Source organism: Megalops cyprinoides, chromosome 22 (assembly GCF_013368585.1).
Source record: "Megalops cyprinoides isolate fMegCyp1 chromosome 22, fMegCyp1.pri, whole genome shotgun sequence".
Classification (NCBI taxonomy): domain Eukaryota; kingdom Metazoa; phylum Chordata; class Actinopteri; order Elopiformes; family Megalopidae; genus Megalops; species Megalops cyprinoides.
In genome coordinates, this window is record NC_050604.1 from 24,432,860 (window position 1) to 24,456,822 (window position 23,963).

Sequence of the window (23,963 nt, forward strand, 5' to 3'; positions counted from 1 at the left end):
GCAACATGATGATAAATGTTTTGATAGACATGCCAACAGTATAGACATCTCTTTTATAGAAATAAATATTTCAAATAATCTGTATCCTCTCTCATTAAATAATTTCCATCTGTATATGACTTTGTTTCACATTTAATATAAAGCATCTATAATACACAAATCTTTACCTTTGGAGTAACATACAAATACAAGAACATTTATGGACTGAGGACCTTTAAGATGTCATTTTTTTTTTCTTCAAGAACTTCAAGTTTCTCCTTTTTAACCTTCTTTCTGCAGAAACGCCAAACTAAGTCCTTTCTTAGAAACAAGCATATGTACAGCTTTTACGGTCTTCACAAGACAGATTGTCAAAAAACTCGTAAATCAAAGCGTGATCCCACTGAACACTTACACTGCGTTTTATCCACTGTCACACAGTACAGTAAAACTTTGCTTTCTCCGAGTAAGCTCACCTTTGTCTCGTCTTCGTCTCACTGAAGCACTTGGAGACTAAGCACAGCACGTCTGCACCCGGAATGAGCACAAAGCCACATTGTGCCTGTCCTTCACTCGCCCCTAACCACCCGAAAACCGTCTCGCCCGCCCAGAACACACAGGGTCTGCTTCTTGGCAAAGTACGATGCGCTAACTCAATGAGAGCTAAAGTTGTTTAAATACAGTGGGATGGATGCTGGCGTGGTTTTGGCAAGTCGGGTTTGACTTTTGGTGTCCTGGGCTCAGCCACAGAGCACAGCTGCTGAACTACACTACCAAGGAGGCTCTCCAGCTCTGTCTTTTGGCTGCTAACTCCGCTGTGAGCGGGGAGGGACTCTACGCCTCTGGGGGATACCTGCTTGGCTGCACGCAGTGGACCTCCAGGCCTGTAGAGGCCACTGTGGCACACAGAGCTGCCTCCACAATGGTTCTGGGGGGACACCCTCCTCCTCTCAGTTCCCAGCACCAGTGCGCTCTCTCTCACTTCTCGGCTCAGAGCATGTAGTCAGAGAGTAAACAGTATGGCAATATCAATCATAAAGATGTATCTTGCATGTCAATTTTACATGTACACAAGCACCATGATATTTTTTTTTCCATAGCTTACTGTATAAATATTCATACAGTATAGGAATGATGGTTAATTTGACTATAGAGTGCTGATGAGGCTGAGGTCCACACTATTAATCCACACTAAAACCATAGATATTGTATGTATTATGACCAGATATTCATCTCTTGTGTTTCATATTGAAAGCCTCTTCCATTGCTGAGGCTATAAGTATTCTCTCTTTCTGGCGTGTTATAAACATTCTTGAAGGGGTATGGTCTAAAACAGAACACCGGTAACTAGAGCACAGCAACACATACAGCACCAGGAACTCCTGTTGCCAATCAGAACCTCTAAGATGGAGGACAGAAGGCAATCGGGAGCTGAATATCTGGTCATAATAAATAGAATATCTGTGCTGAAGCCGCGTGAAGTTTGGTGACAGGAAGAGCAGTGCTGCTTCCTCCACCCACAGCCGGCTCTGAGAGCGCAGCATCCGGACTGCACACATCCACGCTGAATCCCAGCTCAGCGGTCGAGCCGAGAAGAGCACCGATGTTAGACTCGATTGCAGATACAGTACTGAGAGCTGGTACAGCGGTGGAAACAGCACCTTATTGCATCGCTTGCTTCTGCGGAAGCGTGCCGGGGGTTTTGGGCATTGCACCGAAGGGATCTTCCGGGCAGGCCGTGTACCAGCCAGACAAACAAACACACCGACAGCCTAACCCATCTCCGCACCCCATCAGCTCCCCGACGCCAGTCCGTACCTGCTTATCAAGGGCTGGGAATTTTAACCCTGAACAGCATCATCCGCCTGGTACCTGCATGCTGTGCTTCCAGGTGAGGCCAGCATTCAGAGGCAGCTGGAGCTCGTGAGCTGTCAGCTGTATCCCAGCCTGAGGGGGGCTTAGGGACTGCCGAAAGCCCCCAGACCCCCCCCATGGGAAATACGGCCAGTACTGCCTCCACCACTGTACCGTATGCAGAGAGAAAGACAGTAATGGCGTCTCATCTGAGCGATGTTTTCTACTGTGTGACACAGCCGCGTTTGCTTCCCTTCAAATATTCAGATCTTTTTTTGTCAAATGAGAGTACGGTGCTCAACTAACAAACTCATCAGACCTCGGCTAGCCCCCCGTTTCCAGAAAACCGGGAGTTAAAATGTCCCTCTTAAATCCAAGCCACGAGGGTCGTGGTTGGTTGTGCCCACGCCTAAGTCTGCAAGTCAATTAAGAGCTTTAGCTAGAGCCTCTTGTGGAACTGTGGGCTCAGAGCAGACTTCAGAGGGTTCTGCTCCACTGGCTGTCAGAGAGAGGTCGGGCAGCAACCCCCAGTTCAGATGAGATCGCCTTTACCACCAATCACAGACGAGGCCTTCGGCAGCAGGGTCTCAACCCCCCCGAATATGCAGAGACATGAGTCGGGAACAGGCCGATCTATTGCACCACGCAGGGGTTGCAAATATCAGATTATTAAAGCAGGTGCAGTACGGAGAGAGGCTGCATGCTGTATAAATGAGTTCTCCGAGGCAAACCATCAATCTACAAATGGTAACACTGGTACAGCTAAAATTGTGTGGATCTTTCTAAAAGCTCTAACCCTGCAAAGCCCTGTGTTCAGAAAGAATGTTCATTACACCACTGAAACATACAAGGGCTTCTACCTGACTGACCGATGCAATGGCACACCATTAATCAGAAGGAAATTAAAACGGCTATAAATGGCACGTCATCTGGGACACGGCATTAATAACACATCCATTTGCAACCCCTTTTAGAGCAACAGATCCGGAGGATGCCGACTCCAGGATAGCAAGTACTAGGATACAGACGGTAGTAATCTATGGGCAATACGGGAGCAGGGAGGGTGTTGTTGGTTTGTGCGTCCGGGAGCAGATGATCCTGTTTAGGCCCTGGGTCTGAGGGGGAGGAGGAGGCACTGGGGTGGGGTTAGGGGGGGTCCACAGCGTCTGCCATTGTTTCCACCCAAGACCCTATCACATGACCCTGTCACATGACAAAGCCTTGTGCAGACACACCAGACTGCTGTGTCTTTGCGAACAAGCTGAGAGGAGTTCTGCATCTTCTCCAGCGATAAATTAGACTGTTTTTTACTGAATCCTCCAGAGTAGCAATTAAGTTTGAATCTGTGAGTTTTGTAGCTGGTGTTGTCTTTCTAACGCGATGTGTGTGAGCGTGTGTGTGGGCCTAACGCAATTCATGATAATGGCCAGGTTGAATAGTCTAACCCACTTCCTTGCAGAGCTCATTAAAACGATGCACTGAGGAATTAAACATACAGTCTTCTTTTGAAGTCAGCCAGAGGAGGAATGAAATTAAAGTAAGACTGTTATTAGTACATTTTCCATCATGACTTGCTGCTCAATAAGATTACAAAGATAGCTGCTTAATATTATTGTCGAGAATGGCAGGTAATGGCAAATCAACAGAACAGCACACATTGTGTGCCCTCCAAAACTGTCCTGCCAACTGCGTGGTTTACTGGTCAGTACAGAATGGCAAATATTAACACACAGTAATATGTTACTTCTTCAGAATTCAAATTGAAACGATTGCAGAACGTCATTCCTTTTTACTCTGCCAACAGCCTTTAAGAAACCTCTCAAACTGTACAAATCACACACACGCTCACATACATACGCGCATACAGAGCCATGCTAATGCCAGACACACAGTACGCCAATGCAGTCAGCCACGGAACGGCGGCCATCTTTGTAGTCCGGAGCTCTTGCGTGTCACAGGAAGTGACTCCTGTTTGGTGAGGAGAAGCTGGGCATTTCCTGTGGTCCAGGTTCAGAACACATCACTCCTGCAAGACCCCAGTCAGGCCGCGGGCGCCCACAGGCCCTCAGACTCCTTCCAGCTCCTCCCAAGTTCCTATGTGTGCGTTTCCAAAATGTGCTCTCTTAAACGTTACATCCTTTAAAAAGCATGTTACACGCAAGTCCAGTCAAATAGAAAATCAGCTTCGGTTTGATTTTTTTTTTCCCCAGATCCGACCTGCACTGTGCTACGGACAAAGAAGCAAGTCCTGTGTCTGTTTGAGTGTGTTAGAGTACGACGCAGTGAGCAACGGCGTACGGCTTCCCATCATCCTACATCCTTTCGCAAAGGGACACAGGGAGGCCCACAGCAACACAGCACTCAGGTGGGCCAGTGTCTGCACTGAACTCAGCATGTTGAAGAGGTGCTCCCGTTTTCTTTTGTTCAGTAAATGTAATGGGAATTGTGCCGTTTTTTTTTTTTTGCGTTAGCTCCTGCCGCTCTGCCTGTCCTTGTTGCTTGGCAGCGGATGCTGTTGTCGGTCGGATTGCTTCCTGGAGAAGCGTCGTTAAAAGGACTCGTTAAGACTGCGGTCAGTTTGAGAGGTCTTGCACCTCGTCTTCGGCACTCACCAGGGACAAAGTGGAGCGGGGCGGGGGGGGGGGGGGGGTCAGGGTGGTTGGGGGGTGTGGGGGGGGGGTGTGCAGGTTAGGGTTAGCAAACTCCATCCGCCTTCACATGCAGAATCTTGGAGAAGCCGGGTCTCTTCTTCAGGGCCTGAGTCAAGAGAGAATGACACAAACGCCCCATCAGTGATTCGCTTTTAGCATCTCCGCAGTAATGGGCAGATTAAAGGGTTCGCCTTTGTGCTGAGAAAAAAAAAATAAACACCCCCGGATTGCGTAACAGACGCTCAAAAGGAAAGGGCCAGGAACATTCAGAGACGGATGATTATTCGTGATGTTCCGGCGTTATCTAATGAGGAGAAACCTGCTATGTCACCCACAGGGAAATTCTACGCTGAATCATGGCAGAAGGAACACAAAGAACCCATGGAAACCAACTGATCTCTTACCCAGAACACCTCTGTCAAATGCACAGTGGGTGTTCCTCTGACTGGGCAACATCTGCCCACCCCTGCCTCCTCAACGCTCTGTGTGCCAGGGGTGAGTATTTTCAGAATCCTACACCCTCTCTGCCCTTTGTTGAGCGGGCTATTAATAGACAGCTCTCACCCTGATGGGAGAGTGATCATTGCTGCTAGAACCCCAGGAAAGAGGACGAGTGTCCTAAGAATAGACTCGGAGCCTGGCTCCGCTCCGGAGACGCCCCGTTCCTGCTGACTCACGAGCAGGAAGCAGCCCTGCCTCACCTGCAGCTTGTTCACCATCTCGTCGAACAGCTTCCTGGCTTCGGGGCTGTTGGGGTCCTCGAAGTAATCCTCAATCCCAATCTGCACCACGATGGACTTGAGATTCCGGCACACGCCTGTAGGGAGAGAGCAGACGGGCTGACTCTCACTGTGGAAGAAGGGCAGCTGGGTTTTATTAACCCTAATCTATATTCATGAATGAATACGGCTACATACATTTACATAACATAAGAGATCGTTAATGCATTTTTCTGCCTGAAAATGGGAATGCATGCGCATTTATTTGCAGTGAGTCATTTCATACAGTGTTATGGAAAAAGGCCGAAAGGTATTTGAAAATTCAGTCAGCATATTCAACTCAATATTCAATCGAGCAATATCATTTTGGCATGTGAAATTAATCATTTGATTTGCAAATATTACATGGTTCTCAAGACAGCATGTACATCATTGTTATAATCTTACTGTTGCATTGAAGTACGGAGCGAAAGGCATGTACACTCACTGTTGAAGTGTAGCAGGGTCTTTGGAGGTGATATGGGATATATACTCACTGTTGAAGTGTAGCAGGGTCTTTGGAGGTGATATGGGATATATACTCACTGTTGAAGTGCAGCAGTGCTTTTGGGGTGACCGGGTTGTATACTCACTGTTGAAGTGCAGCAGTGCTTTTGGGGTGACCGGGTTGTATACTCACTGTTGAAGTGCAGCAGGGCTTTTGGGGTGACCGGGTTGTATACTCACTGTTGAAGTGCAGCAGTGCTTTTTGGGTGACCGGGTTGTATACTCACTGTTGAAGTGCAGCAGGGCTTTTGGGGTGACCGGGTTGTATACTCACTGTTGAAGTGCAGCAGGGCTTTTGGGGTGACCGGGTTGTATACTCACTGTTGAAGTGCAGCAGGGCTTTTGGGGTGACCGGGTTGTATACTCACTGTTGAAGTGCAGCAGTGCTTTTTGGGTGACCGGGTTGTATACTCACTGTTGAAACGTAGCAGTGCTTTTGGGGTGACCGGGTTGTATACTCACTGTTGAAGTGCAGCAGGGCTTTTTGGGTGACTGGGTTGTATACTCACTGTTGAAGTGCAGCAGGGCTTTTGGGGTGACCGGGTTGTATACTCACTGTTGAAGTGCAGCAGGGCTTTTGGGGTGACCGGTGTGGAGGTGAGCACCAGCATCTCCAGGCCCTTCAGCCCCTCTCTGCACACCTCTGCTGCCACCTCCTGGTTGACCTCGCTCACGTGGTCCAGCTCCAGCACCTGCAGCCGCATGCAGTTCCTCGCTGCGGCAGAGAGGGGGCAGACTTTCACTCAGTTTCACTAATTTCTCTTCCTGTTCAAACTGTCGCCTCGCAGCTGCATGGACTGAGGTCTGAATCTGGCCCTTTCTGCGTGACTGCATGTTCGACCTGTGGCCACCTGTGTCTTGTAGCCATTCCTCTACTGTCTCTAGTGTGTATGTGAGTGTGTGTGTGTGTGTGTGTGTGTGTGTGTGTGTGTGTGTGTGTGTGTGTGTGTGTGTGTGTGTGTGTCTAGGACATGGTCCCACCTTGCACCTTATACCCGCTGGGACCGGCTCTGGCTCACTGCTGCCCTCTAAAGGATAATGGTGTAACTGAGGATGGATGCAAAATCCATTAACAGAATTAATCACACAAAAAGAGTTCTACCTATGAAAGTCCACCCATGGAAAGCATTTTCCATCACTATATATCACTCTTGTACAGAACTCCACTTGGTATGTGCTTGGTATTGCAAGCACCAAGTAGATGGCGATATTCCTCAATTTAATCTTCTAATACTAAGGGTGGCTTTGTGTTGTACTGGTAAGGAGCAGGGCTCATATCTCAGTGGTTGGCAGCCTGATTCTGCTGTTTTACCATTGGGTGCTGAACCCAGAATGCCTCAGTAAATATCCACCTGTGTGAATGGAAAATGGAAATATTGCGAGCTATGGAAGTCACTCTGGAAAATACCATCTGCTGAACCAATGCAATATATGATACTCAGCACATTTTTCCACAGAAAGAAAGATTTGATTTCTATATTGCAAAATAATGCATGCAAAATAAAAGAACAGCACTATGAATCAAAGGGTTTCTGAAAAAAATAACATCGGATTTCTGTGATATTTTTATTTTCAGTGAACAAAGAGCCCTTATCTCCAGGCAGCTGAGTCTGTGCTTGTTTCTTTGTAGGCAAGATCCCTCTTTAATTTGATTATTCTGATTCATGTCTTCCCACCCCGGAATGCTATCTCTCCCAGGGCTCTACAGGTGCTGCATCGCATCAAGGTAAATGTCATTTCCTCCGTCTGCCTCTTCAGCGCCAGTGGGTCGTGAGCACCGGGTCTCTTTGTTAAATCTGTTTTGATTTCCTCTTCAGTGTGGTAGAATTTTGCGGTTGCTAGGATATTGATCTGCATACACGGCGGCCTGCTCACACACACACACACACACACACACACACACACACACACACACACACACACACACACACACACACATACACACACACTCACGCACGCACACACACGCACGCACGCGCACACACACACACACACACACACAGCAGGGTGGTGAAAAGATTAATCTCTATCTTTGCTGCATGGCAAAAGGGCTTTGCCCTTAACGGACAGGATCAAAGCAGAAGCCATGTGAATGTTGGCTTCATGCGTCACCTTAAGGTATCACGACTGTCTTCACCTGGCAGAGAGAGAAAAGCCTGCGTCTACAAATAAATCACAGGGCATCTACAGTCAGCTTGCATAGGAACAGCAGTGAGATAGCAAATCAACTGCCCGCTCATATAGGAAAAGCGGAACAAGATAGCAAGGACACTACCAGCTAACTTGGACCAGCAGCAGGAGATGACACTGTCAGCAGCAGCCTACACCCTTTCTCACTCACACACCTCTGTACTGGTCATGCCTGAAGCTTGCTCCTTTTCCACTCCGTTCAAATCAAGAATAACACAACTGCCCTGGACACAGGAACTGGCTCATTTCTTTACCCTAAGAATGATGGACAACTACAAAGCTACTCACATAGTTTGTCACTCTGTTAGTCACATAGTTGTTAAAAAATGACTGGTTTATTCTGAAATAAGGTACACTGAGATATTTACAACTGCAGATACTTCACAGCCTCATTCGGCATAAATCCAGTATGATCAAATTCTCACTTTGCCTCCCAAACTTTCTCCAGTGTTTTTATGCTACGGACCTCCGTGGTAAAACAAACATTACATTGGTCTGTCAGTCATGCCCTGTGGTCTGACTCACCCAATGAGGCCAGCCCCTGGATGCCACACCCGGCCCCGCCCACTCCCAGGGCCCGGAGGTGTGGCCAGCATCGGCCAATGGTCTGCAGGCACCTGTTGCTGAAGCGTGCCGGCTGCTGGCTGGAAAAAGAGCACAGCATCCGCGTTCATACACAAGCACGGCATTAGGCATTAGTGTGCCAGTGCGGCCACAATTACTCACAATGACTGCCGGTTTAATTAGAATTATGCACGTTTTGAAAACTTAGTACTTTTGTAATTAAACACCATCCAAGATGCCAAGAACATTGTGCGTCTGTCACCTAGCCTCTCAGTGAACATTTCCCCAGTCACCAACCGCCCCCTCCCCTCCCTCCCTCCCAAGGAGGAATACCTTGTCCCAACCAGGTGACCCCATTAAATGACCCACTGCACCCAAGGAAGGCTAGGAAACATGTACAACCCTGCCTATTTACTACATTATTAATAATGTGGAAAAATCTACTTTCCAAATCAAAAACCAACTGCGCCCTCACTTACCAGTTTGGAAATGAATAATAATGAGTGGTCAAATACTGATTTAGTCTTCTGACATATTTGAACATATCTGTGACCTGTTTTCTCACTTCTGCAACTGCCAGGATTGCCAAGTCGTGTAAATTGGGGAAGCTTAATAGCAGTGACAGTAATCACTGTTCAATGGTTAAACCAGGGAAAGTGTCATTTTTGAGACACCGTGATGCTTCCAGGTTGCCTCAGTTCAGTGAAACACAGGGGAGCTGAGATCAAGGAAGAGCCTGGCCAATTAGCACACTGAAATTATAAATGAAAAATCAACTAATGAGCTGCAGCACATGAATACCAAATGGGACCACTCAATTTACGAACTGAACGTCATCCAACTCCCTCTCCCACCTCACCTCGTGTGAACTTAACGTGCCAAACAGTGTATGTCGCCCTCTCCATGACTCACCAGGGGTGCAGTGGCGCCACCTGCAGGGAGATGATGTCTCTGCAGCCAGCTCCCAGGGCCCAGATCACCTCCTGCCCCACAGGGTCAGTGGCGCTCCTGACAAACACATTCAATCAAATGCAGTGACAATGGCTACATCCCACCCTCATCCACTGATCCAGGAACAGCTTCAGTACCTCCCTGAAACCAGCCCCAGCCATTATGGGAAGTGGCTGACACTGATCCAGGATCAGTGATCGTTGGGGAGCGCTCACCTGTAGGTGACCGCCTGCAGGGCGCGGCAGTAGCAGCTGGCCAGCCACAGCGAGCGGTCAGTCAGCAGGTTCGGACAGTGCGACACTTTCAGGATCAGCAGGTTGCCCCCGGCCGCCTTCAGGAGAGCCTCCAGCCCCTCCTCCAAACACCCACTGAGAAAAGGACAGACAGACAGACAGACAAACAGACAGACAGACAAACAGACAAACAGACAGACAGACAGACAGACAGACAGACAGGATCACAGTCATGATCAGCCTTCCCTGACAATTCCTCCCTTCTCTCTCATCAATTTACTTATGTATGTCATGTTGGATATATTATATTGGATATTATGTTATATTGGATATGCAGTATACGATATTAATTCCAAAGTTATCATGTTGTCCCAGGACAAAACAGCGTAAGTCTCTTCAAGTGAGACTGAAGCAGTGAGATAGAGGCAGGACTGAAACACACAGATAGAGGCAGGACCGAAATAGAGAGATAGAGACAGGACTGAAATAGAGAGATAGAGACAGGACTGAAATAGAGAGATATAGACAGGACTGAAACAGAGAGATAGAGGCAAAACTGAAATAGAGAGATAGAGGCAGGACCGAAATAGAGAGATAGAGGCAGGACTGAAATAGAGAGATAGAGACAGGACTGAAACACACAGATAGAGACAGGACTGAAATAGAGAGATAGAGGCAGGAAGAGGAGAGAGACAGAGGCAGGACTGAAACAGACAGGCACAGGGATGAAGCAGACAGAGTGAGAGGGAAGTGGAGCAGGGAGACAGAGGCCGGACTGAAACGGACAGCCAGAGGCAGGGCTGAAGCAGGCCGGGTTGGCAGGGCTGAAGCAAGTCGGGTTGGCAGGGCTGAAGCAGGCCGGGTTGGCAGGGCTGAAGCAGGCCGGGTTGGCAGGGCTGAAGCAGGCCGGGTTGGCAGGGCTGAAGCAGGCCGGGTTGGCAGTGCCAGGCTGATGGTGGGGACGGCTGTGTGAACTGAGCTGTTCCACTGAGGAAGCCTGACAGATTTACAGCGCAGCAGAAACTGCTGCTGCCACCGCCGCTGCTAAGATTGTGCGAATTCAGCTCATTCTGCAGAGAAAAGCCTCCTCATCTTCCACAGAACCGAAAATCCACCCACCGCTGTGGAGGTGCCCACAGGGCCCACACAAACTGCGGGTTCATTACTGGGCCGCTCATCCAGGAAGTGTCACTAACTGCTTCCTACTTACGAGTTTCACGCTGGAGTGAACTGAACTACGCAGCTCATAGATGCTGAGTGTGAGGCAGAATCAGCTCAGAGATACTGAGTTTGAGGGTGAGTCACTGCTGTTTCATAGATTCTGAGTTTGAGAGTGAATCACGGCTGTCTCGTAGATGCTGAGTGTGAGGACGAATCAGCTCACAGGTGGTGCAAGCGATGGGAAATCAGCTCACAGATGGTGAATGTGAGGATGAATCAGCTCACAGATGGTGAGTGTGAGAACGAATCAGCTCACACATGGTCAATGTGAGGATGAATCAGCTCACAGATGGTGAGTGTGAGAACGAATCAGCTCACACGTGGTGAATGTGAGGACGAATCAGCTCACAGATGGGGAGTGTGAGAACGAATCAGCTCACACGTGGTGAATGTGAGGACGAATCAGCTCACAGATGATGATGAGGGTGAGGGTTAATCAGCAGCACTCTCTCACCGCGTGCTCTTTAGGTACTCCTCTTTGGTCTCCTTCTTGCCCCTCTGCCTGGGTTTGAGGTTCTGCAGGATGAGGGAGTGGGTCTGTGTGCACCACTGGGACAGTGTGCATAAGAACTGCAACACAGAGACAGCACAGAGATAACACAGAGTCAGTGCACAACATGCTCAACACAGAGCACAGAAAACTCATTTCATAGCTACTTCACAAAGCCTGTGTTTCTCTAACAAGGAAACAGAACATATGTGATATTCCAAAGTGGTTAAGGTTAGGCTTATGGTTAGGACTAGGGTTAGAGTTGTGGTTTGGGTTATGCTTGGGGTTGCAGTTAGGGATAGGGTTAGAGGTGTGGTTTGGGTTATGCTTGGGGTTGCAGTTAGGGATAGGGTTAGAGGTGTGGTTTGGGTTATGCTTGGGGTTGCAGTTAGGGATAGGGTTAGAGGTGTGGTTTGGGTTATGCTTGGGGTTGCAGTTAGGGATAGGGTTAGAGGTGTGGTTTGGGTTACGGTTGTAGTTTGGGTTGATGTTAGGGCTATGGTTAGGGTTAGAATTATGGCCAGGGTTAGGGTTAGAGCTGTGGTTAGCATCAGGATTAGAGCTGTGGTTATGGTTATGGTTAGGGTTTGGGTTGTGGTTAGGGACTGGGTTGTGGTTAGGGTTTGGGTTAGGGGCGTTACCTTAGAGGAGATGCGGGCATTCTCCAGCAGGACGCGGGTCCACACGGCCGGGTGTCGCGCCACAAACTTCCAGTCGCGGCAGACCTCCGCAGCGCGCAGCAGGGTCTTGGTGTCCAGGTAGGTGAAGATACAGAAGAGGGCGGCCCGCATCTTCAGCACTTCCGGGCTGATCACCTCATTCGACTTGGAGGGGCTGCTCTTATCGTGCCGACAAGGCTTGCAGCCGCCCTCCGAACGACCTGCAGGGGGACAGGGGTCAGGGTTCAGAGGTCACAGGGTCACATGGACTACAGGAAGCGAGAGGTGAAAGTTTTACCCATGTGCAACATTACCTTCACACTCCAAATGTGTTGTGGAATGCAAAGACCATGGAGACGTCTCGCTGGTGAATGATTACTGTGTAAAACTGATATGCGTCTTATTTTTAGTGCATTTGAGTCCTAACAACACCACGAGAACTCCAGAGAAACACGTGAGCATAAGAAAAGAAAGCAAAATAAATTAAGTCACTACAAATGAAGTAACGAGTTAAAACTGTTCAGTTTACGGGAAATGCACAGAGCTTAACATGAGCATACTCTAATCTATGCGGAGGTCTCAGGAACGTCCACATGGTGTCGCCAAAGACAAACCAAAGGCAGCGTGCAACCTGGCAAACTTCAGAGCTGGTTAAGGCACAATCGTGACTCGCACGGGAAACAGCGGGGCTGAGGAAGACACACACAATATGGCTGCCAAACCATGTGGCTCTGCCGTGTTTAGCTTTCAGCTTCCAGGGGAAATCAGCGTTCTGAGCGTGTAGCATTTTCACAGACGAGTACAAAGCAGGTCTGGAGGGAAGCGTTTTCAGGGACGTGCTGGGATTTTGGAGGGCCACAGTGAAGGTTCAGAACTGCACAGCTCCATAACAACCATTTTACACAGCACAGGACTTAACAAATCTCGCTCTTCCTTTGAAATCGCCAGTCCTTCCTCTCCGTTATCAGCACATGAATTACCCAGTTTTGCAAAAACGCATTGGCTAACTGCTTGATGCATGCTGGCGAGGAATTGCTGAACAACTTTACCGTCCCACTGTACACAGGACTGCAGACAATGTAGACAAAATTCTAACCTTTGGGTCACCTTCACGTGCAATCAGTAGTGGGCAACATCTGGAAAAGCCCTTGCTTTTGGAAAACGGAAAAGCGCCGCTCACAGCAGAGGACCGGGACCTGCTTGCCCTGCCTTCTCCCATACGTCTGGTGTAAGAGAAGGAGACTGTTGCCCCAAGGACATGGCGATACTCCACAGCGACCCGTAGCTTGAGTCCTCATAAAGCACTGTGTACTATTTGCAAGCTGTGCACTGACACTCAGGTCAGAGGGAATGCTACTATCGTATACATCAGAGATGACTCAGCCTGTGCACTCTGGTTTCCTTTATTATTATTATTATTATTTTTTTTTTTTATTATTATTATTATTCATGTTCTCATTCTTATTTCAACTTATCCAAGTTAATTAGTACAACCCAACAGCCTGATTCAGACTAATAATGTGCTACTCAGGAGTTCGCTCTGTGTGACATGGCTAAAATTTCTGCGGAGTAAAACTATGTAATTTAGCACTTTTAAAATCCTTCTGAAAGTGTCAGATGTGCCCTAAATGTTTTACAGCACTACACTGCTGTGTATTTTTGGAAATGGATACTTCTAAATGTATACTCCTAATGGACTAATTGGGCCATTTTAGTGAGGAGAATGTGTCGGAGCAAAAAATCCTCCAGGATTTGAGCTTCACACATCTGTTATAAAAAAAAAATAAATAAATCTGCCTAAAAGCTATGCAGTAATCAACATGACTCTTCTGCCCCCCTCAGGTCACAGAGAGTGTTACAGGTGATATGACAGCTGGCATTTGACTGAGTCACTCTACTGCCTGGAGCTTTCAGCAGTGGAATCCAGACACAGGCTGGAGCCCAGGTAACACAGGTGGAAATGTCAGCCAACGGGATGCTGGGTCACTCTTTAATGCAGGCTGATGCATCTGACCCATTAAGTGCCAAGGAGAGCTGTGTGATTTTAGACCGGCGCTCCTTCAGTGGGATAGGGAAGCTCCTAGTGCATGTACTGGTCGTGTTTGAGGTCAGTTGTAACACCGGTCCCCCCCAGATCCCCCCCTCCCCCTTCGACATAAAGCACTTTTAGCTCTTTGAAAGGGATGAGAGGAGCAGTGTAAAGGCGGTTTTGTTATCGGTACTGTTCATTATGTATGTACACTACACGCTTCAGCCAAAAGCAAGGGCACTGGCTGTGATGAAGGGCACGATCCATAGGCCGGGTGCGTGTGACTGTGCTGCTTAAATCCAAACACTGGCAGAGGGGTTTACAGGGAGAACTTGCAGACCTGCCAGCACAGGCCTCTTCAGTTCATCTGCAGAGAAGACTACTGTTCGTCGCAGAGTACGGACCGGTCGTGAATCACATACAACGATGCTCTTATTAGTCTCTAAGCACATGTTCTTATGATACCGCCATGCTGCTCTTAAGCGCGCTGCTAGTGCGATACCCACTGCATGCTGATATTCCCATAACAGCATTTCCAGATGATGTAGGCTGCTCTGGGCCCGTGCTCTCGTCCTGGGTTCTGCTGTGGGACGCATCTTAATGCAGCTTGCCACTGTGACCTTGATGGTTGCTCTGCATCTTCTAATTCTACTACTTCTACAACAACCACTATTTCTACTTCTGTTTGTAATATTATTACAAATACTACTACTGTTAATTACAACAACCACAATAATAATAATAATAATAATAATAATAATAAAATAGCACTGAGGACATTGGAATGCCCGTTCAGGCACTCATTTCTGCAGGTATCCAGCTGGTCGCTGAGAGCAGGCTGTGGATTGAGTCTCTGTCTGGGGGCTATTTGTTCTGCTGTGGAGGTGTGATGGATCTGCACTCTGGTAATTGCCCCTCCCTCCGGGACCGAGCCCCTCCCCCGGAACGGACCAGTCCCGTTCCGCCACCTCAGGCCTAGCCCAGCCTCTGACCTGTTCGGCATGGGGTGCACGTGCAGGACCAGAGGGGCGTCTGTGCCGGCCTATTTCACGGCAAAGCCTGCTCTCCCGGGGGGGGCTGAAGCACAATGAAGCAGATTTAGTGCAGTTTGATACAGCCTCGGGGTGGGGGGGGGCTTTAGAATGACAGACTGTGGTCTGCTGTGGGCCCCAAGCGGGGGGGGGGGGGGGGGTAAAGGACCAGATAAATCAGAGACACAGCACCAGCGACAGTGTGAAACATAGCATGCTACCTGGGACCTATTGCAGATACACTGCCAGTGGTGATATCTGTGCCCAGTATCAGAGAGGCTATGATTAGTGTACCTGTCCCTGCGTGTGATTAGTTTACCTGTGCCTGCGTGCGATTAGTGTACCTGTGCCTGCGTGCGATTAGTGTACCTGTGCCTGTGTGTGATTAGTGTACCTGTGCCTGTGTGTAGTGAGGTGATTAGTGTACCTGTGCTAATGTACAGTCAGGTGATTAGTGTACCTGTGCCTGTGTATGATTAGTGTACCTGTGCCTGTGTGTGATTAGTGTACCTGTGCCAGTGTGCAGTCAGGTAGGTAGTTAGCGTACCTGTGCCAGTGTGAAGTCAGGTAGTTAGCGTACCTGTGCCAGTGTGCAGTCAGGTAGTTAGCATACCTGTGCCAGTGTGCAGTCAGGTAGTTAGCGTACCTGTGCCCAGGCGGTACCCGGGCCTGTTGGGTGCAGCGTGCTGTGACTCGGTGCGGCGGTCCTGTTCCCAGACCTCGGCCTCGGACTCGGTGGTGCGGGAGCCCACATCGGACACGTCGCCCTCCTCGCCCTCGGTGCTGTTGCGGTAGGGCCGGCGCTGCCAGTTCTGGATGGCCTGCTTGCGGAGCCCCCAGCCGCGGGACACGGCGGCACGCTCGTAGCCGCCCTCACCCAGGCGGCACTGCACGTGGTAGTACTGCGCCTCCGGGCCCTCCTCCAGCGGGTGCATCTCCACACTGTCGCTGTCATAGCCCCCCGAGCCCTGCGACACCGACTTCACCCGGCCGGATGCCCTGCAGGAGGGAGAGAGACACCCGTCAGACACCCTCTCTCCCGTCAGACACACCCACCCTCTCTCCCGTCAGACACCCTCTCTCCTGTCAGACACGCCCACCCTCTCTCCCGTCAGACACGCCCACCCTCTCCCGTCAGACACGCCCACCCTCTCTCCCGTCAGACACGGCCACCCTCTCACCCGTCAGACACGCCCACACTGCCCACTCTCTCACCTGTCAGATACGCCCACTCTCTCACCTGTCAGACACGCCCACTCTCTCACCTGTCAGACATACCCACTGTCTCACCTGTCAGACATGCCCACTCTCTAACCTGTCAGACACACCCACACAGCCCACTCTCTCACCTGTAAGCCACACCCACTCCCTCACCTGTCAGACACGCCCACGCTCTCACCTGTGAGACACGCCCACACAGCCCATTCTCTGCCTGCTGCTCAAAGGGCCAGCAACACTTTAGGGTGGCATTCAATCCACTCCATTTACAGTTGGGCCTTCAGTACAAACATCACTATCATTAAAGGAGAGTCCCTTCAAGCTGAAATGAATGATGTGGGTTCTGTCACCAGCAAAATGAGGCAGCAGACATTAGAACTCAGCAGACAGTGGCTGTGTCTCAGTCCATTTAATCAGCTGATGCTCTCACACCGAGCCTCTCTCATGCTCCGCGGCCTGTGTTAAACAGTCTGGCGATGCAGAACGGCATTCTGGGTAAAGCGCCGTCCTCTGGGGCTTCGGCTGAAGCGGAGTATTTCCACCAGGGACACGGTCCAGGAACTTAGTCATTACTTAGCTATTAATTTTTAAATACCACTTCAACCGCTTAAAGGGAGCGCCTCTTCCTTGCGCCCCTGTGCTTAAAGACATATTCTTCCTGTGAGTACAGAGTGCTATTCCAGGCGCAGCCCTATTTATTAGCATTACCCAGGGAGATTAAACATCGCTAGCATTCCATCTGCTCGCAGGTTGCTGTGGATACACGCGGACCGAGGGGAGCGGGGGGAGATGCGACGGGGGTGTCAGGTTCTAGCGCATCTCCTCAGACTCGGAGGGCATCCGCAGGTGCCGAAAAGAACACCTCCTGTCCGCTCCGCTCAGCTCAGCACGCTCAGTGACCTTTACGCTTCACTTCGGAACGCGTGAGCAATGCATGATGGGACACCGGGGCAGAAATAAAGGCATGACTGTTCATGCTCTTGCACGTGCCAGGTTAACTCCCTTTTTCTCAAATTTATCTGGTGCTATTGTGACATCACCGCTTAATTGTGAGGTCATCACCCAGGGTTTGGTTTGAAATGGCGTGCAGGAAACATACCAGCAAGGGGGAATAAATTAATAAAATGCCATGTTTTTTATCCTTTGTTTCATGTGTTATTTCCTTAAAGACCCATCTAATGTGTACTATATAACAAAAACCCTGCAAATTCTTGGCTCTTAAAACCCTGCTGAAACTCAGCGGTCAGACTGTTATAGTATGTATGCTGTATATGTATGTTGCATGTGCGTATAGTAGGTATGTATGTTACATAAGAAGGGGGATGCACGTCCAAGCTCTTGCAAGCTAAAGTCAGAAAGTTGGTGCTCCTGCTAGCAATAGAAGTTCTGTTCTTGTTACCACAGCGTGTGATTTTTCAAATCATGATAATGTATCAGCCACAATAATCATTAAATTCACACTAGTCGGCTGAGTGGAAAGGTGGTTTCTGTCCATATTATGTGATTGTGAATCTGCAGGGTGAATTCGGAGCCAAAGTGCTGACTTTCTCATTGCTCTTTTTAACCTGCTGTAGTAAGACAACACAGCAGCTAGCACGACAGAGCAAAGCAGAGTTACGCCGCGTTAAACAGGCAGCGTAGAAAGCTGCTTCGTCCGGTTCGGAGTACAAGCGGGCCGAGGCATTTACATGAGAGAACGCTTTCTGGGAAGGTGCACTTCAGAGAGACCGCACTGGGAATGCGCTGCCTCCCGATCAGACCTGCTTAATGGCGGTGGATACGTCACGCTCAGTTACTCCTCAGGCGTGGCTACCCGGAGCGCAGGAAGCGAGCTTTAGGGAAAACACGGGGCTAAGCCTTGTTATCTGCCACAGAAAAACACAGAGAATAAAGAAGAGGCATAATGATGCTGATCTACTCCGCCGCCGACGGGACTCAAAGGCAGATGGAGGCATTCTCTTTGTTGTCGTTCTCCCCGTCCGAGCGGTACAGCAGAGAGCCACGTCTGAATGCTTTTTCCACGTTTCCTGGGGAAATCAAATCCCCGCAAACAGCTGCCATTCTGGTGTCCTGAAAGTCCACCCCAGCGGCCGAAAAGGCTGGCTGTTCCACCACACGCTACCTGTGCCAAGCAGTATCACCTGGCCTAAACCCTATACCTGGCCAGGTCGTCAGAGTCCTCCAGCTCTGAATGATCCTCTTTGTGGGAACGGAAAGGGGTCCCCGCAGACAGTAACCCACTTTCATCTGCCTTTTCAGTGGTTCTAACAATCACTGGCTCACAGCGTGCCGGCCCACACTGAGACAGAGTGCGGTTCGTGGCTGCTCAGTGAATGCGGGTAACTCGCCGTAGAGGTAGCGGCGTAACCGGATTGCTGTAAGTAAGAGTGAGAGTGAATTGGCATCACCATTATGCCGCGCTGTATTCTGACATTTTGTACTCCAATTACGGAGTACGGAGAGAGAGGTAATTTATGGTAAACCCTGTAAAGCTGTGTTAAGACCAGTGATTCGTCAGTCAAGTCCCCAGGTGGATGAGTGTCTGAGTGTGTGTGTGTGTGTGTTTGTGTGTGTGTGTGTGTGTGTGTGTGTGTGTGTGTGTGTGTACGTGCATGTGTGTCTGGCGGGGGGTTCGGTCATCAGCCCCAACAGTAAAGGGCAAAGCTGCACCCCCCGAACCCCATCAGACTGGCGCAAGCCCCCGTTCTCCTTCTGTCTCCCCTCACTGCGCTTTGCTCAGGAGTCAGATCTGACCGATGACTCATCTGAGATGCTGTGAAGAACATCTGTCACCCTGTGGCTCTGTAGTGCGTCCATTAGACTGGAGCACCCAGCACTGCATGTGGCACATATTACAGTGCAGGGAGGCCTACAACCTGAAGGAAGCCCTGAAACCTGACACAGCACGGCCGCCACCTCTGAAACTGCAGGATGCCAAAAAAAAAAGAGAAAAAATGGATCTCAGTTCTATTTTCAGCACATTCCTCATGCCAGAAATGAGCACCAGCCAATCGGGTCAGAGAGGGATTTCATTAGTGCCAGTCAAATAACTGTTTTCAGATTTACTACCCACCCTCACCGACGCAAAGCTCATTAGGCATATTAGCAGTATGCTAACACCCTGAACATTACAGTCCACATCTCACTTACAGGGACAATGTGTGTGTCTGTCGTTGATCTTGAGCTATATTTAAGCCCAAATTCATGTCAGCCATGGCACTGAAAATATGAGGAAGGTAACAAGCTAGCTAGCTGGCATCTTGCTCTTCCTCTCTCATTATATTATTGGAATTTTGCAGATGCTCTTATCCAGAGCGATTTACATAGGTTACAATTTTCACATCATCCATTTATACAGCTGGATATTTACTGAGGCAATTCTGGGTTAGCTACCTTGCTCAAGTGTATAGCAGCAGTGCCCCAGCAGGGAATTGAACCAGCAACCTTTAGGTTATGATCCCAGCTCCTTACCACTATGCCACACTGCTGCCCATCTTTCATCAGAAGAAATTCATACTCACTGAGCTTATTAGATTATGACAGTACCTTAATCTCAGCTAAAACACATCCACTACAGGCATTTCAGTGTCCCCAGTGCTATTCCAAACTCTGACTGTGAGCATACCGAATGCACTGCACTGAGTACCTTACTGTCAGATGCTCTTATCCAGGGCGACTTACACAGGTTACAGTTTTATCCATTTATACAGCTGGATATTTACTGAGGCAACTGTGGGTTAAGTACTTTGCCCAAGGATAGAGCAGCAGTGCCCCAGCAGGGAATCAAACCAGCAACCTTTCGGTTACAAGCCCTGCTCCTTACCCTAGGACTATAGCCACTGGGCACACAGTGGTTCAGTTCTGTTTAGGCTGGAACAGAGGAATCTTCCCAGACACAATCTGGCAACCGTACAGAGAGCCTGATTAAGCAGGCAGGCAGGCAAGCCGGGCTCCCCCTCCCCCCCCCTTTCCCTTCTCTCCCTCTCATTTCCCATCAAAGGGAATCTGAAATAGCCTCCCGGTCCCCTCTGTCACTGCGCTCAGCAGCACAAATGCCTGTGTCAGGGCTTATTTTCGGCGGGAGAAAAGGGGAGCCACTAGCTTCCGCCGCACGGCGGCCGGCGGACGGCTCATTTGGCCAGCTATTGGAGGAGAGACGTGTGACGGGGGAATCGCAGGCAGAGCCTGCTGTGAGGCTGCCCTGCGGATGACGGGTGACATGAGGCCCACGGTGAGGCCCAGGGAAAGGACACACCGCAGGCAGATGCTAACGGCCCTCTGCTCCAGTGCAGTCATCAGCTTACCAGCCACGGCTCACACCCACAGCCACACAGAGCTGCCGCTCGCTGTTACCGCCTCTTAATGGCGTGGCGGGTGTCTTACGTAAGAGTGTGGTGGGGATAAATTTAGCCCGTCTGAAAATAGACAGCCACCCTGCGTTACCTCTCCGGTGAAAGTTAAGGAGCCGGTTACCAACAGGCCCCACTGGGGCCGTGATTGTGATGTCATAAAGACCTGTGTCATTAATGACCTGTGACCTGTGACACAGCCATTAAGCATCGGAATGGAAGCATTTGTAATGTGTCATTCGTGACACATTGTTTGCTTTTTATCTAGCCCAGGAAATGTAAACAAGTATCAGATTATTTAACAAAATTGGTGAAGTGGTGAATGCAGTCAGCAGCTACAATCGGTGACTAATGAAATCAGTGAATCTGTGACTTCTCTACAGTGGGCAGCCAGCAGATGCTCTGAAGCCTTCTTCTATCAAATGGTAAAATCCAACTGTGGAACCCCTGGCAGCTCCAGGAAGAGATGGTGTTGGTGAAGAGAAATGTTGGATGAATCAACAGGGGGGCGCTCTTCCCCCAGGTCCAAGCAGAAGCCTAATCTCCCAGCACAGCTAATGAGACACTGTGTTGCAGAGGAAGCCGTCTTTCCGTTGAGGTGCTACACGGAGCTCATTAAGACACCTGACTCACCACGTTCATTAAAGATCTAACGGCACTTGTTGCAATGATTAGGGGGCTTCCCTGGTATTCTAGCCATCAAATAATCCCCCAGCCTGATCGGCTAAATAAATCTCTTCCCAGCCAATCACATCTTATGTGGGGTGAGCATTCTGGCAGATGCAAAATGGCTGCCCTGCGTGATACAGGAAATGCTACATATTGGCAGTGATTGATGGGAGTCTTCCTCTACCTTCTCTTATTCTACAGCGCTTTGAGATCCATGGAAGATGCTATAAGTGAAAAATTATTGTTATTGTTGCAATATAACAGAATGCTCTTAAAATTTTGTATTTGCTTTTTCAAAATGGTTTTAACCAGAAAATCTGAAAAATATCAGAACAGTGGAAAACAGTACTAAAATTGCAGTAATGAAGTGATTTTGAAATCTAGTCAGAATCTGAAAGGGATAAGAGTGTTATTAGGGTCTGAACACTGAGCTTCACATTGATCGGGCAGTATATTCTGGAAAGGGGAGAGATAGATGGACCAAGATGAATCCAATTTAAGCAATTTGGATCGCATAAAGTGCGTGCCAGCTCATTTCAGAGCGATGTGGCCGGTTCTGACACGCGTCTCCTGCTCCCCTCTGCCGGCTGGACTGGAAGCAGGCAGCGGATGTGAGGAGTGATTCATCCGCAGAACGTGAGGCCTGAGAACAGAGCCGCAGTGAACAGGGCCTGGGGATAATCCTCAGCACCCCGCCGCGCTGCGCTGAAATTTGGGCAGTGCGTATTTTAGGAGAGGGGACGTTCTGTTCCTGCTGTAGTTCCACCCTGCGTGGTGAGTCAGACAATCCCCCCCTCCCTCCCTCGTTATGGTCATGGGTCGGCGGGTGTTGGCGGCCGCTGGCTGTGCCAACAGGCACAAGCGTCTGACGCCATGTGCCTCGGACGGCGTTTTTGCGTCTGACACCGTGGCCCTCGGACAGCGTTTCCATGTCTCACACCACGCTCCTGGGACAGCTTTTCGGCGTCTGACACCGCGCCCCTCAGATGGTGTTCGGCGTCTCACACCGCGATCCTGGGAGGGCTTTGACACCGCGCTTCTCGGATGGCGTTTTTCCCACACGGGGCCTGACTCTGTAGGCCTTAGCGGAGACTCTTCTTCTGCACAGCCAGGTAATTCAGCCTCGCTTCAGTGGACATTCAGAGATTCCGACAGCCAGCAGGGCTACGCGTTTTACAGCCACGCGCTAATGTCCGCAGCCAGATACCAGAGCATTTCTTTCCTCGCGGAGGGCAGTCTGTGTCCCCGCGCGACACTCCTACACCGGCACTTCCGCGGGTTTGACCCCGGCCCGTGAGGTCAGCTGGTGCTTCTTAAACACCACACGGCATTAGCTCGGTCTGCTGAGCAGCCGCTGCCGTTAGCTCACGGTCTGCTGCGCATCGTTCCCTGCTACCCCGGCGACCGAGGGCGGCCCGCAGCCAATGGGAGCGCTGCTTATTGTGACGTCACCAAACTGTGCCTTCAGCTCAGCCACACAGGGCTCGCAAACAGGGACACTGACCTGCCTGACATGTATGTAACTAAAGCATTAGATTACATTAAATTGCTGTCAGTTAGTAACTTACAAAGTTAGTAACTTACAAACAGTAAGCTACAATTTTTTCCATTTACACAGTTGCACATTTACTGAGGCAATTGAGGGTTAAGTACCTTGCCCCAGGGTACAACAGCAGTACTCTAGCGGGGAATCAAAACAGCGACATTTTGGTTATGAGCCCTGTTCCTGACCACTACACCACACACACTGGAATATAGGTATTTCCTATAAAGCAGGGTTTACCTTATCTCCAGTATTCAGAAAAACAACAAAACATTGAATCACCGCCACTGTAAAATGACAAAGCCAAAACATAAAGCAGGTTACGCATTGGGTTTGCCGTTCTGCACTCTGAAATGAGAAGCCAGCGCTAAAAGTATTGGCTTTGTCATTCCCTTGGTGGTGGGGGCTTCAATGCTTCATTTGAACACCAGAGATATGGAAAGCTGCAAGAGCAGGAAGATTGAATCTAAACCTAAAAAGAGCAGGACGGTTTCCAGGGGTTACATGCCATGTTGATGATGGATCTGCTGCCACTGCAAATGGACTATGCATGCTATCAGCATAAGCTATAAGCTATGACTCCTGTGGTGAGCTGACAGAAACTCCATGTCCCACCATTTGATTTGCACAATCCAGTAGCATAAATAAGTATGATTAATACCTTTCAATAAGATGGGCAGCAGCTCTCTAGTGCCTGGTTAACCTGATGTATTCACAACAGGGCCCTAAAAGAACTCTTGCTCCTTTATCTTACAAATATTCCATTTGAGGAATGGGTACATGTTGTGGGAGCCCTAGGGGGAGGCAGCCCTCTGCAAAGGCCTAAGGGGTGAAGCTTACCCTGTACTGGGAGAGGAGTGGCGGTCAGACACCTGGTACATTCCCCTCGACGTCCCAGAGATGCTGGAGTTTCTCTAAAGAAGACAGAAGAGAGAAGGGAAACAGAGGAAAAAAGAGTAAGAGAGGGAGGGAGAAAGACAGAAAGAGAGGGAAGGAGGGAAAGACAGCACCCTAGTTAATACTGCTTTATTGATTAAACTGTCTGCATCTTTTAAATCATCACGGAG

General features: G+C 49.4%; 1 protein-coding gene across 1 annotated transcript in view; it reads right to left on the bottom strand.

The window, feature by feature from the left end:
* Positions 1–4,502: 4,502 nt before the first annotated feature.
* Positions 4,503–23,963, bottom strand: part of fbxo41 (F-box protein 41) — a 56,377-nt gene continuing 36,916 nt past the window's right edge. Inside the window, exons 4-13 of the mRNA XM_036516971.1 lie at positions 23,737–23,810; positions 15,764–16,116; positions 12,040–12,278; positions 11,363–11,478; positions 9,670–9,822; positions 9,416–9,511; positions 8,465–8,583; positions 6,306–6,464; positions 5,186–5,301; positions 4,503–4,590 (exon numbers count right to left, since the gene is read on the bottom strand). Of these exons, the coding sequence (XP_036372864.1) occupies positions 4,528–4,590; positions 5,186–5,301; positions 6,306–6,464; positions 8,465–8,583; positions 9,416–9,511; positions 9,670–9,822; positions 11,363–11,478; positions 12,040–12,278; positions 15,764–16,116; positions 23,737–23,810 (1,488 nt within the window). The 3' untranslated portion in view covers positions 4,503–4,527. The remainder of the gene's footprint in view (positions 4,591–5,185; positions 5,302–6,305; positions 6,465–8,464; positions 8,584–9,415; positions 9,512–9,669; positions 9,823–11,362; positions 11,479–12,039; positions 12,279–15,763; positions 16,117–23,736; positions 23,811–23,963) is intronic.